Source organism: Equus quagga, chromosome 11, assembly GCF_021613505.1.
Source record: "Equus quagga isolate Etosha38 chromosome 11, UCLA_HA_Equagga_1.0, whole genome shotgun sequence".
In the NCBI taxonomy this organism is placed as follows: Eukaryota; Metazoa; Chordata; class Mammalia; order Perissodactyla; family Equidae; genus Equus; species Equus quagga.
In genome coordinates, this window is record NC_060277.1 from 5531087 (window position 1) to 5544955 (window position 13869).

Sequence of the window (13869 nt, forward strand, 5' to 3'; positions counted from 1 at the left end):
ACTAGATAATGAGTTTAGATAAATTTTGTATTCTGTGCCGCACCACACATCACCCCTGTCTGTGCAGTTCCAGTGAGGTCTGTGTGATGGAAAGTTCCTGTGTTATTTGTTCTATTTCTAAAAAAGAAACAAGAGAAGTGTTTCTATAGTTTTTTTTTTTTTTGCAGGAAAAATCACTTTATAATGTGTAAAATTCACGCATACTTTTTATAAAGAATTTAGGTAATACAGAAAAAAGTTTCAAAAAGAAGACAAAAGCAGTCACGTCAAATTCTGTTACAAATAAACAATACTAACATTATTTGGGTGTTATTACAGACACTTTCTATGTAGGCGTTGATATAAACATGAATTAATTATTGTTATAAAGGTTATAATTTGCTCACTGTTTTAAACAAAACATTAGACTTTAATTTTGTTTTATCAGAAGGAAAAGAAACTAAACTAAAACAGAACAATGGTTGAACTTCAAATAAATGCTGCCCTGTTGTTTTTAACCACAAAAGACAATTGTTTTATTTATTTATCTATTTATTTTATTTTTTGGGGAAAACTAGCCCTGAGCTAACATCTGCTGGCAATCTTCCTCTTTTTTGCTGAGGAAGACTGGCCCTGAGCTAACATCCATGCCCATCTTCCTCTACTTTCTATGTGGGACGGCTGCCACAGCATGGCTTGACATGCAGTGCATAGGTCCACACCCAGGATCCAAACCGGTGAACCCCGGGCCAATGAAGCAGAATGTGTGAACTTAACCGCTGTGCCACTGGGCTGGCCTGGAGATAATTGTTTTCTAAAGGGCCTCTTGAAGGTTGAGAAAATAGATTGTAAAAGACATTTAGATGTTGTACTCTTTTAAATACGTCTGCATTTTAGATCATAAAAGACGAGGACATTCATACTTTCACATTTTCTCCCACCTCCCTTTTCCATACCTCCAAATAGTTACTATTTATAATTTTTGTACTTTCAAGATGTTTAATTTTTACATTTAATTCTTAAACCTAATTCCCACAATATTTAATGCAACTTTTCTATTTAAATAGATTCAGTGGCAACTCCAATCTCTATATGATTTCTACAGTTCTGATTCATCAGAATTTTATGTTTAAGTTGTGTAATCGGGAATGGCTTCCAAGTACTTTATGCCCTGAATTCTTTTATGTTTGAGAATTTCTGCATTTATATTTGGACCACGTTTGGCTAGATGTAATATTTTGGGGTCATAACATTTTTTCTCCCTTCGGAGATCTCTGTGGTTGGGTGGGAGCATTCTTCCTCTACCTGTGGAGTTCGTAAGTTATGTTAAACGTGTTTCAGTGTTGAGCATCTGAATCAAATTTCCCTGGAACACAGTGTCCTTTCAGTCCGTATATGCACTTCTTTTTTTCATTTCAGGAAAATTTTCTAATGTTATATCTACAAGCTTTTTTCTATTCTATTCGAGATTTTTCTCAAGCATTTTCTCTTATAATTTTTCAGGAGTGCTTTTCTGCTTCTTGCTTTTTCTAATTTATTTGGTGCTAAATTTGTTTTGTCTTAAATTTATTTCCTTGGTCTGCTATCTCCCTTCTCATCGCATTCTGTTGTTTTATCATCTCGTATCTGAGCTCTTGTTCCATTAAATTCATGTTCTTATGAAATGAATTTTAGCGTAAACACGTGTGGGAATTCTCTCCAATATAATTGGTTTATATTTTCTTCTGGAGTCAGCTGTTTGTGTCTCTTTACATGAAATATGATATAATTTCCTTTTTGCCCTCTGCTTGCATGGTTATTACATCATTTCTCAGTTATGCCGAGCCAGTTCTGAAACACCCCCTCTTTGCTCTTATAAAATGTGGGTAGATTCTTAACGACCTTCTGAGCAAATCTGAGCGTAACTTTCTTTCTTTCCACACCACAGTTGAGGGTTGGTTGATATCTTTTACGTACATACTTTTCTACATTTTGAGGGTAAAGGGCTGTGGGTGTGGAGGGGGGACTGTTATTCCTTCCTCAGATTTTATTACAAGCCAATTTGAGGAAGTTTTCTAACTGGTAGGAGCTGACTCCCTTTCCATGGAGGAATGTCCCAGGCCTTCTAGCAGGCTGTCAGATGTTCTGTCAGGGGGACTCACCTTTACAGTGCGCTCCCGTATTCCTTTACATAGAGTGTCAGAGGATTAGGGTAGGAGCTTGTTACGTCAGATTTCCTGGCTTCCTTCTTTAACAATTAGAGTGTCAACTTTATGGCATCAGGTTGTGTCTTTTTTCGTCAGCTTGTTGATATCTTTTTATTTCTGTTTTATTCCTTATTTTTCAAAGTCAAATTGCCTGAGGTGAAACTTACCATAAAAGGCACCGATTGTAAGTATATTGTTAGAAGGTTTTCTCAGATGTGTACGCCTGTTTAACCCTATCACACAGGAGATATAACACATCTCCATCCCCCCAGACGTTCTCTTGTGCCTCTCTGAAGACAGTCCCACCTCCCACACAGAGCCCCAGGAAACTGAATCTGCTCGATGTCGCTATAGTAGTTTGCTCTTTTCTAGATTTTTATAAAAATGGAATCACATGGTATGTACTCTGTTGTGCCTGGCTTCTTTGACTGAGAATGTTTCTGAGGTTCATCATGCTGGTGTGTGTGTCAGCAGCCCCTTCCTTGTCATTGCTGAGTAGTATTCCCTTGGGTGGGAATTTGTCAGTTCACCAGTTGAGAGATATCTGGTTTGCTTCCAGTTTCTGGCTATCATGATGAAAGCTGCTACGAACATGATTGTGTTAGTCTTTGTGTGGACACTTGCTTTTAATTTCTGTGTTAATACCTAGTGGAATCACTGGATTGTTTACTAAGTTCATGTTTACTCCATGAGACTCTCAAAATGTCCTCCAGAATGGTGTACATTTTCACATTCTTACCAGTAACATCTAAGAGTTCCTGTTGCTTAACATTCTTCCCAATGTTTTGATTTTCAACGTTTTAAATTTTACCTATTTTCTTGTGTGTGTGGTGGTATCTTATTGTAGCTTTATTTTCCATTTCCCTTATGACTAATGACGTTGAGCCAGTTTTCACATGCTTATTAGTCATTTATACTTGTTCCTTTTGATCCATCTGTTCAATGTTTGTCCATTGTTTAATTGGATTCCTTGTTTTCAGATTACTGAGTTGTATGAGTTCTTTATGATTTTTAAGAGTTCTTCATACTTTGGATATAAGTTCTTTGTCAGATATATGTTTGCAAATAATTTTTCCCAGTCTGTGACTTGATTTTCATTTTTTTAACTTATTTTTTGAAATCCATTTGATTATTTTCGGTTTGTTTTGTGCCTTTTAGATCCTGTGTAAGAAATCTTTACCCCCCCACCCAAGGTGTGAGCACTTTCTCCTGTTTTTTTTTTTTTCTTCCCCCCGTAAAACATTTACAGTTTTAGCTTTTGCATTTAGGTTAATGATCCATTTTGAGGAAATTTGTGTGTGTGGGAAGAGGTTGTTCAAAGACAATTTGATGAAAAAAACTACACTTTTCCTATTGAGTTACCCTGGAGTATTGGTTGAAAATCATTTGACCATATATTGACTATTTCCACACTCTGTATTCTGCTTCTTTGCTGTACGTATTTAGACTTACTATAATACCACACTTGGTTATTATGGGTTTATAGTAAGTCTTAAAATAAGAGCTTGTAAATCGCCAAACTTTGTCATTTTTTTCTATTCCCAAAATTATTTGGTATAGTCTAAGTTTACTGCATTTTCGAGTATATTTTTAAATCAACTTGTCAATTAGATTAAACTTTCAAGGGAAAATTACTCATCATTATTAAATCATATTAACATGATTAATTTTGATCAACTGCAGTGATGTATAAATAATACCCTTTTATTTGTGTATCTCAGTAGACATTTACAGCTTGCTCAAATGTGCAGAAATGTAACAGTTTTAATTTCTGTCATGTTCCTAATACTCCCAGGTCCCAGCCCCAGTGATAGCAGAAGAACTTACTGCTTCAAGGTTACCTCTTTCTGGTTGAAAGCTTAATCTTTGCAGGAAAAATGCCCAGGATAAGCATTCACTTTTCAAGGACTTCTCTTTCTGTCTTTTCCTTCTCTTTCCTCGGGGGGTGATTTGGAAGCGTGGTGCAGGATAGAAAGCTTACAGATGACACGTAGGAAGTTTGTTGGTGTGATGGTCTTACAGAGCAAGAGCCTGAACAAAGTTAGTGGGAATGGAAAGGAGACAATACTGAGACAAACCTCCACCTAAGAGAGCTGAGTGCCGCACCCCCGTTCACCCAGCCTCAGTCCTGCCGTCTCCAACATAGGAACCATGGGGTTCGCCCTTTTCTCTATCCTTTTTCTGTGTATTTATGTTAACAAATGTGTTTACACCCCTTCTGTCACTTTATGCTGTGCCATCTCAATACATACTAGTTTACTTATTTATTCTAGCAGCAAAGCTTTTTAAGATTTCATCTATGTGCTGTACTACCCTTCTCACTCTCACCAGCAAGGCTGCAGGAAATTCAGAGGATTTAGGCCACCTCGGCGCCTTAGGAGAGATTCCAGTGCCACCTTGTGGCATTTTAGGTGGTTACACCCTGATGATTTCCCCCAGCATTTCCTTGGTTATAAAGGCGATTTTCTTTTTTCAAGATAGATAACTTATCTTTTTGAAAAGTAAATTTTATTTTTAATATTTGATTTAAAAAGTATTTTATATTTAATAAAACCTAACTGTAGCTTTTTAGTGTATTTCCAAGGGCATTGTATATAAATATAATAGGCCCTTCTCAAGTCAGATTTTTGTTTTACGCTAATTCTGGATTGTATCTCTATGAGTCTTCATGGCAAATTAAATTTTAAAATGCTATAGATGTTAGGTCATTCCTAGATATGTTTAATGCAGTGTGATGCTGATTCCTCTTTCTTTATGGTACTTAACTTTAAGGTCTCTGTGAAAGTAATGCATTTAAAACTCAAAGCAGATATGACTTTAAGTAAAGGAAAAAGGAAGTTAGGATGAAGAAGAGAAAGATCCTTATATATTGCCCACTGTTTTATTCATTGTCTCATTTATTAAGAGTATGGAGGAAATGATTTTAATTTAGACATTACAAATTTATCTTTGTAACTCTAAAAAATTATTAAAAGATGTTTAATATACTTAAAAAGATAATATTCAGTGTGTCTGAGTAGGTTATGTAAGAGAGAGAGTGAGTAATGACATAAATAAATGAAGAAATTGTGAAGATGGAATATCAAAAATGTAGATTCCTTGGCTGGAGGATAATTAGTTGATAATTACTGAAAATCAGTGAAACCTCTTCTTGAGGAGTCCAGGAAACAAATACCTGCTATTATTACCCATAATAATCTCCTGGAAGGTCCATAGATTTGTTCACGTAAATTTTTGTGATGTGACAACACTTAGACTTTTACTTTTTTCAGGAATCAATAATATAAAATTCATATTTAATGAAAGATGCCACCTGAAGTGTATCTTTTCAAGAAGGTCATGTCATTCTTCTGTGATTACTTTCTTTTTTTTTTTTTTAAAGATTGGCCCTGAGCTAACATCTGTTGCCAAGCTTCCTTTTTTTTTCCCTCCTTCTCCCCAAAGCCCCCCAGTACATAGTTGTGTATTTTAGTTGTGGGTCCTTCTAGTTGTGGCATATGGGATGCCGCCTCAGCATGGCCTAATGAGCAGTGCCATGTCCGCGCCCAGGATCCGAACAAGGGAAACCCTGGGCCACCGAAGTGGAGCGTGCGAACTTAACCACTCGGCCCGGGGCCAGCCCCTCTTCTTTCTTTCTTGGACGTTTAACATGTGTATCTTTCCAGCCATAAGTGGAAGCAGAGTTTATCTTCTACAGAGTGTTGTTTCTCAGTCAAATTTTAAAAACACTGGTTCAATTTCAAATCTTGTGTATTTATTGTCACTTAGCCAAGTGACATACAAAACAGGGCAGCCAGCAGGAGTCAGACTTTTCAACAGCACGGAATTGAAATTTCCATCTCTCTTCTTTTAAGAACATGAGCATTTCTTTATTACACCATTAGCATTACGCCCTTGAGACCTGCATGCTTAACCATTTGCATTGTAACTAGAGCCAAAACAAATAAGGGAGGAATTGTGAGGCTCTGGGGGAGCTTTCTGAGCAAAATTATGTGTCTGAAAGGAATACCCATCTGGTACTAAAACAAGGAATTTGATTTTTTAAAAAGACTCATTATTTGGCATATATTTCTCCCAGTAATTGCTGATGAGTTCATCAGTGCTCTGCGTTACGTTATCTATGTGTGTAAAAATGAACGCATACGAGGTCTCTTTTAGAAAGTTGCAAAGTAATGGAAACATGTGATGCTTTTCTTCTGAATATGAGTAATCGTGGTGGTTTATTTTAAATTCAGGACCTGGCCTTTCATTATCAAAAGCCCCAAGCAGTATAGAAACCTTTCTTTCATGGATGCAATGAATAAGTTTAAATGGACTAAAAAGGAAGGTCTCTCCTTCAATAAGCTGGTCCTTAGCCTGCCGGTGAACGTGAGATGCTCCAAGACGGACAACGCGGAGTGGTCGGTAAGCTCCACTTTGTTTTCATTTTCTGGGAAACCAGGTGTCACCATTTACCTGAATCCACAACAGGTAAAATCTAAGGAACAGACCAATATCCATAAATCTAACGGCCCAGTTGTCTTTTGGTATATCTGATAATTTATTTGTTCAGTAATTACTTGGGTTGACTGAAAACTCCTGATTCCATCCCTTTGAAGAGGGGAATTGATTCTGAAACCAGAGTCGGGATGAAGCAGGAGCAGGATGAGTGAGAACTTCAGAAACTCCTGATTCCATCCCTTTGAAGAGGGGAATTTATTCTGAAACCAGAGTCGGGATGAAGCAGGAACAGGATGAGTGAGAACTTCAGAAACTCCTGATTCCATCCCTTTGGAGAGGGGAATTGATTCTAAAACCAGAGTTGGGATGAAGCAGGAACAGGATGAGTGAGAACTTCAGGAAGCGACAGAGCCTGTCTCTATCTCTTCTTCTCAAACATGTGTCTGGCCCTCTTCTCCACCTCCCTGGGAGTCCCTAAGGCTCTGCCTCCTGACCTTTGACCACCTCAGCAGCCTCCCACCCCACCCCCCAGCCTTTGACCCCTGCAGAAGTGCAGTGGCTGAGCAAGCTTGGCTGCCGTCCTGCTCTGAAATCACCTGCTCTTTCATTTTCAGATTCAAGGGATGACAGCGTTGCCTCCAGACATAGAAAGACCCTACAAAGCAGAGCCTTTGGTGTGTGGCACCTCTCGGTCCTCTTCTCTGCGCAGAAATGTCTCTCTCAAGCTCCTTGTGGGCCTCACGGCCCTCGGCAGCACGCCCAGCAGCTGGCGCTGGTGGTCGTAATTCTGCTGTGCTGGTGACAGTGTTTTGTGTGATCTCACCTGTCACTTACCCTTCGGGTTAGAGACACTTAGCTCCTGAAGAGAGAGTGTGAAGAGCGTGGAGACCTGCCCTTCATACATTCCCGTCCGCCCCTCCTCCCTCTTTCCCAGGTCGCCTGAGGGATGTCAGTCGGGTTCTCTTCTTTTCCTCAGAAATGTCTGATAGCACATGTCGATGGCAGGTAAAGCAAAACTGGCCTGACTTTATAGAACCTTTTTCAAAAAACTGGACAACATGGAAGTAAAAGAATTCTTTATTTCCTTCTGTATTCCATTTTATTTAAATACTCATTGTTGCTAATTTACTTTTTAATTTTTGATTTGGTTTTCTATATTCCTTTAAAAAATGCCTTCATCTTAAAAATATAAGGAAGGAAGTACCCTCCATTCCAGGTTTCTTCCTTTCCTCATTCCTTGGGTGCGACTTCCCACGCGTGACCATGGTCCTTCCTGCCTTTCACTGTTATCTGTTCCGTCCTTTCTGTAAATTACCATGGGCCCCTTCCCGCGATGCTTTTCAACCATGCCCATTCGAATCTCCTCGTTTATCTGAGTCTGTGGGTACCACCAAACTACCTGGAACCCATCTCAAAATACTTTCTTTTCTTGTCTGCTCAGCACTGGCCAGGTGAGTTTTTTCTTGAGCTCTGTCATTTTCTGAAAAGAAGGAAGCCATGGGAAACAGACATGGCATATAACTGATTGTGAGCTGAGGAGAAAATGTAGCTGGCTGCCTACTCTGTGCTGTGAGGGGTCCTTGATGAGGTTCCAGGTCAGAGGCCAGACCGTGTGAGCCAGCCCAGGAGGGTGTGGGTCCACGCAGTACGCAGCTCCCTGCCCGTGCTGGGTGCCCATGCTGCGGACTGGCTCAATTTGAGTCACAGTTGCTATTGTAGATTTATTTTTATATTAGTTAATGAACTAACTTTCCATAATAAAATTGTCACCGATTGAAAAGCTCATCACTTCTTTGGTTCTTTATGTATAGTTCAACCAAATCTTGTTTTGTGTCCTTTCTTCATTTCTTAGGCTGAATTTGTTTGGATCATATTAATAAACTAAATAAAATTAAATTTTTGTGTGGTATCTTGTACCCTCCGTGAGAGAAGAAAATGATTCAGTACTGATGTTTCCAGTCAAATTAATAAAGAATGTTGCATTTTTCTATTCTATTTTTAAGGCCTTTCTCCCCAGCAAACAATGTCTTCAACACAAACTACATTGTCTTTTAAATAAATATTGTGTTTTGGAGTGGTTCCTTCTTCATTCTCAGGATTTGTCCATTTAATGAAATGTTTGTAATATTTATGAGGCATATTTTATAGTTAACTTTACTTATTTTTTATTTCCTAAGTGCTGTATCAGATTCTGTGACTTTCTATCCAAATATTTGTATAAGAAATATGATAATCCCAACACTTCCTATTTGAAATTTCCTGTTGATTTTGACTTGAGAATTTCTGAATCTGAGATGTCAAAGTAAAGTGATTTTGGGGGGCAATTATGTAATATTATATTTCTTTCAATTGTTCTTGGTAAGGAAAGAACCTTACCCAGTACCAGCTAGAAAAGGATGCACAGCTTTTGGAAGCCTGCATTTTTGTAGCCAGGGGACTCTACTTTTCCAGTTGATGTTTCTAAGAATAAAGCTGACATTCTTCCTCTCCTAGGAATTCTCATAAATATATAATTTCGAGGCATTGACTCTTTACTGGAAATTATGATAGGTTATCTGTTGAAAATTTGTCAGGATTCTGACTATATTCTCAGTTAGTTTGCATTGAACAAGATCTTCCAGAATAGCCCAGGCTTTCCTTTGCTGCCCTGGATCAAGTTGCACTCCCTATTTCCTAGGCTGTCAGAAAGGAGCACCTGAGAGCGAGGGAGCATGGGGTCTTCATGTACAGTTGTCCCTGGTTTGATCCTTAATGCAGGAGGGTGGGAGAGACACATGTGATGAAACCAGTATTCATCAAGGCCGTGTGAGGTTCAGGGTATCTTGGGTGATCATCTTCTCTGGAGGGGTCTCAGGCAGGATTAAGGTGGTCCTGGCAGTGATAAGAGTGATGCAGTCAACAGAGGCAGACGTATTAAAGCTTTGAACCGTATCTTAACGGCTGTGGAGGACAATGATGAGCGGCAAACAGGAGGACAGGTGGAAGCAGTACATAAGTGCACTGAACAATTTGCTCAACCAAACTCTTATTGTTGGACATACGGGCCATTTCTAGTTTTTCAATATGATAAACAGTGCTGTGATCAACAGTCTTATAGTTAAAACTTTGTCATATTTATAAGTATTACCTTATAATGTTACTGAAAGTGGAATTACAGAATTAATAATTGTCTGGTTTTGAGAATTTTGAATTAATAATTATAAATTTTTGAGAATTTTGATGAATGTTGCCAGATGTCTTCAATTTATTGTTCAAACTATTCTCAAACTGTTCGGAAAAGTATTCTATCTATTTATCTATGATCTATCTGTCTGTCTACAGAGAGAGAATGATAATTCAAATATGGTGAAATAATCATTGAGGACTTTGGGTGAAAGGTATAAGGGCTTTTTTTACACTATTCTTACAACTTTGTAAGTTTAAGTTGTTTCAGAGTAAAAAGTTATAAATGCAAATGAAACAATGAAGGATCCACCTAACAGTAGAGTGATCTTTCTTCCCCAGACGTCTCCACCGTTTTGGGGTGGCAAAGAGAGAAGCTGGATGGCAATTACTCCTTAGATGCTGATGGGAAAGGGGCGGGATGGCTGGCAGTTCTGACGAAAGATGGGGTATCTTCCCCCTTTGGAGGTCCCGAACAAACAAAAGGCTTGAAGAATCCAGGGAGTAAGGAAGGATCCCCAAAACAAGACAGGAAGAGATCTTGGAACTGAGAATCATTAAAAATATATATATAAATAATTTATTTTGTGTATTTCCCTCTGATTATAAATTAAATGTGTAGTAATACCTATACACTGAAGAAAATTTATAAAATATGGTAACTTCAAACAAAATAAATAACAAACTCTGTTAATCTGATTACCTAGAGAATACCACTTTTAACCTTTTGGTGCATATGCTTCAGGTCTATGAAAGTATATATTTGTGTGAATCCATATCTAGGTGTTAGACATCACTAGTTTCTGAAACGAATTCCAAAATAGCAGAGGTTTAACACAATAAAGTTTATTTCATGCTCGTGTGCTAGCTTCGTGTGTGTGGTTCATTGGTGATGGGCTTTCCTTCTCAAGTTGATTCAGAGACCTAAGATCCTGTGGCTCCATCATCCCGAAAGCCTGAGAGTCCCTTGCATTCAGCCTGCTCATGGAGAAAGACCTGACCTAGAAGCGACATAAATCACGTCCACTTTCCCTCTGTTGTTTAAAATTAGTCACATGGCTTCACTAAAATGAAAAAGGGACTGGGAACGTAATGTCTGTTTCGGTAGCTGCCTCCCAATGACAACACCACAGAGGAGAAAATATCTATGCTCCAATATATATTTTTAGCAAAATTGACTTTTATCTGGTCCAGTGATTCCAAGTTTTTGAGTTTTACAAACAATTCTTATAGATGAAGAAAATGTGGTATACATACACAAGGTATTACTACTCAGCCATAAAAAATGAAATCATGCCATTTGAAACAACACGGATGGACCTTGAGTGTATTATGCTAAGAGAAATAAGTCAGACAAAGACAAATACTGTATGATCTCACTCATATGTGGAAGATAAAACCAACAGCAACAAACAAACACATAGATACAGAGATTAGATTGGGGTTACCTGAAGGGAAAGGGGGAGAGGAGAGGGCGAAAGAGGTAAAAGGGCACATGTGTATGGTGATGGATAGTAATTAGTCTCTGGGTGGTGAATATGATGTAATCTGCACAGAAATCAAAATATAAAGATGTACTCTTGAAATTTATGTAATGTCATAAACCCACGTTACCTCAACGAAAAAAAAGTTAGACCAATATAGGGTTGTCAACTATATGTTTTGTCAAGTAGAGCACTAAGCAGAATAATAACTATTTACTTAACAAATTTTATTGCAAGCCTACTTGGAACCAGGCTCTGTACCACTGGGAGTGCTGGGTTTACACTTGTGACCAAACACAGATATTGTCTCTGCCATGACGGAGATTAGAGTCTTGCGATGAAGCTCATAGCTGAGTTAGCTAAAGTCTGCTATCACCAACATGTCATTTAAAACAGTGGACAGTGGAGGGATTCAGAATAAATGCCAGTCCTTCAATTTGAATACATTTATGAAAAGCCTATTCATCATCATGGACCATCACTTCTCCATAGACTATTTGGACCATGAACCTAGTTTATATCTTTTTGATCATGATAGCCTTAAAAGACCTTGACTGACAGTTGTATCCAAATCCAGAAGAGTCAAACTGGTACTCCATGAGCAGAAAATGGTCAATTGAATAGACTCATGGCAGCATCCCTTATTCTCCTGGCCAGAGCTGTGTTCCATGGAAAATATAAAAAATCATGGAAAATCATTACAAACTTGAACAGGCTCACTGCAGAAATTCTCAGAGCCTTTAATATATGAATGTGCATTTGAAAATCCAAGAGAAGATATGTATTATGAAACATTTCCCAAACTCATTGACCGATGAACCACATTGCGGTGGAGCATTGTTCCCCAAGTAGCAAGCTTTGAGGCAGACAACTTTCCCAGCAGAGCATGTCTACGTTTCTGTAACAAGTTTTCCAGAGATTCCAAGCTTTTCACGGGCAGCTGCAAAACAGCCCAACAGACATAGATCTTCCACTTGGGCTCACTGGTCCATTCCTTATTTGCTGTTCTATTTTGCTGACACAGACTATTTTTTGTGTGTGTGTGAGGAAGATTGGCCCTGAGCTGACATATGTTGCCAACCTTCTTCTTTTTGCTTGAGGAGGATTGTCATTGAGCTAACATCTGTGTTAATCTTCCTGTTTTATGTTGGATGCCACCACAGCATGGCTCGACTAGTGGTGCTAGGTCCACACCCGGGAGCTGAATCTGTGAACCCTGGTTTGCTAAAGCAGAGCGCACGAACCCAACCAATACGCTGCTGGGCTGGCTCCAAACACTACTTTTTAAAAAATTAATCTAGAGTTAGTACAATTTACAGAAAGCAAGGAAAAGTAAAGTAGCTTTTTTAAAAAAGAATATACTAAAATTAATTACATGGCACAAATAAGGTATTTGAGAAATATTGACAAGTAAGGCAATATATCTTTGGCAAGTTTCAGACCTAAAGACACAGACTAATGATGTGGAATTGATGTAATACAAAAAAAATTGGAAATTGAGGGGAATAATCTACAAATGTAGGATGCAAGCCTGAATTGAACAAATCTCCCCCTTAATATTTTTAAATAACTGCATTAAATATTGACAACCAAAATAATGCCATATATTTACATAATGCTTTGGAATTTGCAAGGTGCTTTTCACGATATTTCTCGTTTAATGTTTAAAACTGCTTTCCAGGTGACTGTTTTCTGAAAAGCTACGTAGACAGCCCCTTGTACTGCAAGAATCACGGGAGACCTAAGTTTCAGTCAGTTTACAAACTACACGCACATAAACTAGACCCAAATTTACTTGGGCTTACCAAGCTTCAGTTTTCCCCATCAGTAAAGTAGGGGTAATCGTTTCTGATCTTACAAAGTGGATCACGGATTAAATGTGATAATGAGGACACAGCGCCTGGCACAGTGAGCTGGGTCAGTGTTCGCTTTCCTGCTCCCCTTTGCAGGATCTCACATTTAAGATGTACGTTGCCTGGCAACCAATGCTGATGACTATTACGTCTGAGTGAAGGTGGCAATCAATCACACACAAGCCCTTGAATGACTGGCTACTTGTCATGTCTTATGTTCCTGAGGAGGAAAAACTGTATTGTGCTCTTTTATCTCCTCTTGGAAATAATCTGTTCTCATTGAAACTAACAATAGTTCAGAGTTCAAGTGAACCAATTCCCCTTTCTTGTCTTGTAGATGATTAGTTTTTTGTGTGACCAGCTTTAAAATTCTGCTCTACTTTTTGTTGCTTTGGGAGACTTTTTCTTCCATGTTTGATGCTGGTGTCTTCACCTCACCTTGAGAAACCATTCCATAAGTTGTCTTCTCTCATGAGGATATGTCTGTAAAAATGGGTTCTTCCAAGGAATCCTACTAAATATAATAATACTCTGTTAACCAAGAACAAGGAAGTAAGAGAAATAAAAGAGAGTGGGGTGGGAGAGTAGCTATATTCAGCGGGAAAGTGTTTCTCTCTGTTGTCCATCAGAGGGCGTTCGTGTATCTGGTTGTAAATCCCGCCTGCACGGAGCGGACTGGGAGGTAGAGACCACCGCTAACCACCTGCCTGACCCTTCACGTCTCGGACTCTGCCTACTTCCTTCCATGTTACTACTATTTTTGCT

The 13869-nt window shown here is 38.6% G+C and overlaps 1 protein-coding gene across 1 annotated transcript in view; it reads left to right on the forward strand.

Annotated features, from left to right (window-relative positions):
• MOXD1 (monooxygenase DBH like 1) overlaps positions 1 to 9825 on the forward strand; it is an 83517-nt gene extending 73692 nt beyond the window's left edge. Inside the window, exons 11-12 of the mRNA XM_046675592.1 lie at positions 6401 to 6569; positions 7220 to 9825. Of these exons, the coding sequence (XP_046531548.1) occupies positions 6401 to 6569; positions 7220 to 7390 (340 nt within the window). The 3' untranslated portion in view covers positions 7391 to 9825. The remainder of the gene's footprint in view (positions 1 to 6400; positions 6570 to 7219) is intronic.
• Positions 9826 to 13869: the final 4044 nt, after the last annotated feature.